This window comes from Belonocnema kinseyi, chromosome 3 (genome assembly GCF_010883055.1).
Source record: "Belonocnema kinseyi isolate 2016_QV_RU_SX_M_011 chromosome 3, B_treatae_v1, whole genome shotgun sequence".
In the NCBI taxonomy this organism is placed as follows: Eukaryota; Metazoa; Arthropoda; class Insecta; order Hymenoptera; family Cynipidae; genus Belonocnema; species Belonocnema kinseyi.
In genome coordinates, this window is record NC_046659.1 from 79,490,065 (window position 1) to 79,494,999 (window position 4,935).

Here is a 4,935-nt window from a genome sequence, read left to right on the forward strand (position 1 = left end):
TACATAACTATATCCTTTATTCTCACCGCGACGGTACAAGATAAATATATTTGTAAATATGTAACAATATAAAGCGTGTTTGTCTTCAAATCCGTTAAAAGAATCTCGTTGTATAGAGTAGCAAAAGTAAACATTTTTTTTATCTGCAATAAATAATTGTGGTAAATAATTTTTGAACACAGCTCATGCATCGACTTAGTCACTTTTACAAAGTAACCTTTTTACCATTCAGACACAAGTCGATGGACATAACTAGTTTCAAGAACCAACATTTTTTTACAAGAGCATAAACATTAAGAAGCGAATTTCGATCCCCAAATATAAATTTTCCCTGAGCAGTGCATTCTACAAACCCTAGCATTTTTTTGATCAAATGTTTACCTACATTTCTGGATCGAATTCGAGAAGCGAGATAACTTCACGAAAAGCATTGTGCACTTAATATTAAAATAGATCGCACAATGACTAGAACCTCCAAGTTATGAATAGTTTTTTTTATATAAGGAATTTGCTTAAAGCCATTTTGATATTAAGTGATCTTGGAATTAGCGAAAAAAAATTATTTTTCAGTGATTGCTTGTAAAAATCAGTATTAAAAATATTCTATCACCAATTTTAAACTAAGGAAAATCCCTGCGTCTGCTGAATGGCCTGGAGTAACTTATACTGCAGTCTTTTGCGAGTTTGATATCGAGGTAAATCGAGAAGATTAAAGCAAGTGTGGGCAACGGGAAGGTATTTCTCGTCGGACATCGGTTGGATTGTGATCTGAAATTAGATTTTTTATTATTTTAAGAAGTTCAGTATACAAAAAACTTCCAAGTTTTTATTCTAATTCATAAAATATCAACAAATTTTATTTTGTAAATATAAACGATACACTGGTGCGAATTGGTTTGTTTGCAATGTTAATATTAAATATTTAATATATTGAACATATGATAAACAACTAGCATATATCACACATATTTAACACACACACACACACACACACACACACACACACATATATATATATATATATATATATATATAATGTGGGGATAATACGCTGCAACTGTGTTGGCGTAATTGCTCAGAAAATGAAAAAAAACTTCGGGTGCGAATTCGCACCAGTAAACCGTTTGAGGGTTAAAATCGTTTAATTGTGAATGTTGCATTACAGATAAGGGCTGCTACAGGTCAAGTAAACTCAGGGAATTTTTGATAAGCTGAATTTGAAGTTAAATTGTTGGAAAATTTTCGGTTGAAAATCTCAAATGTTTATTTTGAAATTAATTTATTTTAATTTCAAATTCAACCATTTTGTTGAAAATTCTTATTTTTTGTTTGAATTCAATTTTTTTTATTTAAAAAATTATTTTTTGTTGCAATATCAAATATTACATTGTTCGTTGATAATTCTTCATTTTTAGTTCAAAATTCAACAGCTTAGTTGAAAAAGTACTTTGCTGAAAATTAATTTTTTTGGTTAATGATTCATCATTTTAGTTGAAGACCTTTTTATTCAAAACATAACTATTTTGTTGCATTTTTTTAAATTAACCTTTTCAACTGAAACTTTAAGTATTCCATGTTTGGATGGAACTTTATCATTTTTAGTTGAAAATTCCTATATTTTATTAGAAGTTCATCTCTTGTGTTAGAATATTAATCTGCCTAGTGACTAATTCATTTTTCTGGTTGAAAATGTAACGATTAGGTTGAAAATTTCTTTTTGAAATTTAAATATTTGATTGGAATGTCATGTGCTTTGTTGGAAAATAATTTCTTTCGTTGGAAATTAAATTTGTTTAAATTGACAATTTTTTTTACCTGAAAAATTAACTATTCTATTTTCGGGTAAAAATTGATATTGTTTTATAGAAATTTAATCTTCTAGATTGAAAATCCATCTATTTGATAGAAAGTTCAAGTATTTCGTAGAAAATTTATTTCATTCGGTTGAAAACTAATTAACTATTCTATTTATGGTTGAAAATTTATCTGTTTAATGTAAAAATAACCTCTTGGTTGCATTTTTAAAATAAAAAATTAATTATTCCGTGCCTGGTTGAAATTTTATATTTTTCAGTTGAAAATTCAAGTAATTGGTTGTAAAATCCTGTATTTTGTTAAAAGTTCGTGATTAGTGATAGAATATTACTTATTTTGGAAAATAATTAATCTTTTTAAGGGAATATTAATTTCTTTTATTGAAAATTAATTTTATTTATTAAAAAATAATTTCTTCAAATGAAAGTTTAACTATTGCATTTTCTGTCAAAAACTTGCCCTTTTTGATAGAAATTTAATCTTCACTGAAAATTAAACCATTCTATTTTTGGTTAAAGATTAATTTCTTTGGTTGAAAATTGAACTATTTTTTGAAAAATGTTTTTTTTTATTTGAAAATTTATTCTTTTGACTGCAAATAAAACTATTCTATTTTTGATAGAGAATTCAACTTTTTTGTTAAAAAATCATATTTTTGGGTTTAAAATCAACTGTTGTTCATTGAGAAATGATCTTTTTCAGTTTTAAATTTCACTATTTGATTAAAAACTTATCTTTTATATTATAGATGAAAGATCCACATTTTTGTTGAAAATTCATGTATTCTGTTGAAAATTCGTCTTTCTCGGTGGAAATTTAACCTTCTTGGTTGAAAATTTAGTTTGGTTAAGATATCAACTCTTATATGCTTCATTGAGAATTCATATTTTTTGGTTGAAAAGTAGATTATTTGACATAAAATTTGAACTACTTTGTCAAAAAAAATTTGTTCATAGGAAATTAAACTATTTGGTTTAAAAATAAACTCTTTATATTTAAAAAATCATATTTTTGGGCTGAAAATCCAACTTTTTTATAAACAGTTCGTCTTTTTAGTTTTAAAATCAAATTCTTTTGATGAAAAATCATGTATTCAGTTCGAAATTCGTCTTTTTTAGAAGAACAGTAATTTTATTTGTAAAAAATTAATCTTTTTGGTTAAAAATATTAAAAAATTCATATTTTCCGACTTAAAGGTCCACCTTATCCTAAAACATTCGACTTTTTAGCTTGAAAACTTAACTCTTTTGTTGAAAATTCATCATTCATAATGGAAAGGTCATTTTTATTGGTTGCAAATGAACTTTTTTAATGAAAATTCAACTGTCTTCTGAAAAGTTTATCTTTTTGTCTTGGAAATTCAAATATTACATTGATTTTTAATATTTTTTGTTTTAAAATTGGACGATTTGATGGAAAATTCATTTTTGTATCGCAAAAATTCTACTATTTTGTTAAAAATTTAATTCTTTTTGGAAAATTTAAGTATGTTGTTAAAGTTATCATTTTCGGTAGAAAATTGATCTTTTATGGAAGAAAAGTTATCCATCTTTGTTAAAAATTCCTCTCTCTTGGTTTAAAAGTAACTCATTTCTTAAATTTAACTGTCTTCGAAAAATTTCGTCTTTTTAGCTTGAAAATTGTACTATTTGGTTAAATCTTTTAATATTTTTTGGAAAAATCTTCTCTTACTGGAAATTTCATCTATTTTGTTAAAAATTAAACTAGTTTGCTTGGTAATGCAATATATTTTTGATGGAAATCTTAGGACAACTGCTTAATGCAGTTCTCGTTTTTTCTATGATTCTATGAATCAAAATATTATAACTGTTTTAATTGCAAATAAAAAACATTATTTTTTATGAAGAATGTTAAAATTCATAAATAAAAAAAACTTTATTTTTAACCATGTTTTTTGAAATTCAATGTTTACACTACTACTGTTTCCAATTTAGAAAGTACATTTTTCTATGGCTTCTGAGGCTTCTTCTATGGCTCTAAATCTTTACAAAAACTTTTTTAAAGACAAATTCGTTAAAACAAATAATTATATTTTAAAATTATTTAGTCATTTTATTAATTTTATTGGAATGCAATACTTTTTCTGAAATTGACAAGAGGCGGTCATAAAAAATTCAACTACAAAAAACATGGTGAAAATTAATGTTTTTTTTGTTTGTGAATTTTATCATTTTTCATAACAAAAATAATGTTATTTATTTGGAATGACATCAGTTATAATATTTTGAATCTTAGAATCATAGGAAAACTATTTTTTCAGGTATCTGACTTTTGGCACGAGAACTACCTTCAAGATAAATATTATACCTTAATAGCCTTCATTCCTTGGATTGGAATTCGATCACTTCCAGTCAGGAACAAAAGAAATTTCTTTTTCTCTTCCAGTGTTAACTCGTGAAAAACTTGCCAGAAGAGGACAACTGTTGGGTCATCCTTCGTGTATCCTTCCTTGTAACTCGCATTTCTCTCAAGTTCTTGCCAATCGTAATTTTCATTTCCGACAACGACTGCCATCAGTTCCTGGCTGTGGAATAGTTTTAAGACACGTCCACCACAGACTTTGTGGAAACCTTTGTCAAACGCCGTGAACTGCGCCTCTACTGATTTGTTCAAAATGTAGTCTACCATTAGATTCACGTATTCTTTCCTGCAGATAAACTAAGCTGTTAAAATAGAGAAACAGACAACTAAAAAATATAAATTTTCAACTAAATAGTTACATTTTCAACAAAAAGTTGAATTTTCAACCAAAAAGATGAATTTACAACTTCAATTATGAATCCGGAATAGTTGAATTTTCAACCAAAAATCTGAATTGTTAAATTTGTAGTAAAAAAATTAATTTTCAACCAAAGAAATGAATTTTTAAGTAAAATGATGATACATTCAAGCAGATGAGTGTTAAATTCTTAGTTTAACCAACAAATTTTTCACGACAAAAAATCTTTAACAAAATAGTTGCATTTTCAACCAACCAGACTAATTTTTTAATTGAAATAGTGGTTCTTTAACAAACAAAGATAAATTTTTAACAAACGAGTTTAACTTTGATCCAAGGGACCGTCCATAAAAGACGTCCGCAGCTAAAAGGGGGGGGGG

General features: G+C 26.4%; 1 protein-coding gene across 11 annotated transcripts in view; it reads right to left on the minus strand.

Annotated features, from left to right (window-relative positions):
• LOC117168928 (probable E3 ubiquitin-protein ligase HERC4) overlaps positions 1 to 4,935 on the minus strand; it is a 39,174-nt gene continuing 34,239 nt past the window's right edge. For all 11 annotated transcript variants that reach the window (XM_033354899.1, XM_033354905.1, XM_033354901.1 and 8 more), the window contains 2 exons: positions 4,144 to 4,483; positions 1 to 768 (listed from right to left, as the gene is read on the minus strand). In XM_033354899.1, the coding sequence (XP_033210790.1) occupies positions 616 to 768; positions 4,144 to 4,483 (493 nt within the window). In that variant the 3' untranslated portion in view covers positions 1 to 615. The remainder of the gene's footprint in view (positions 769 to 4,143; positions 4,484 to 4,935) is intronic.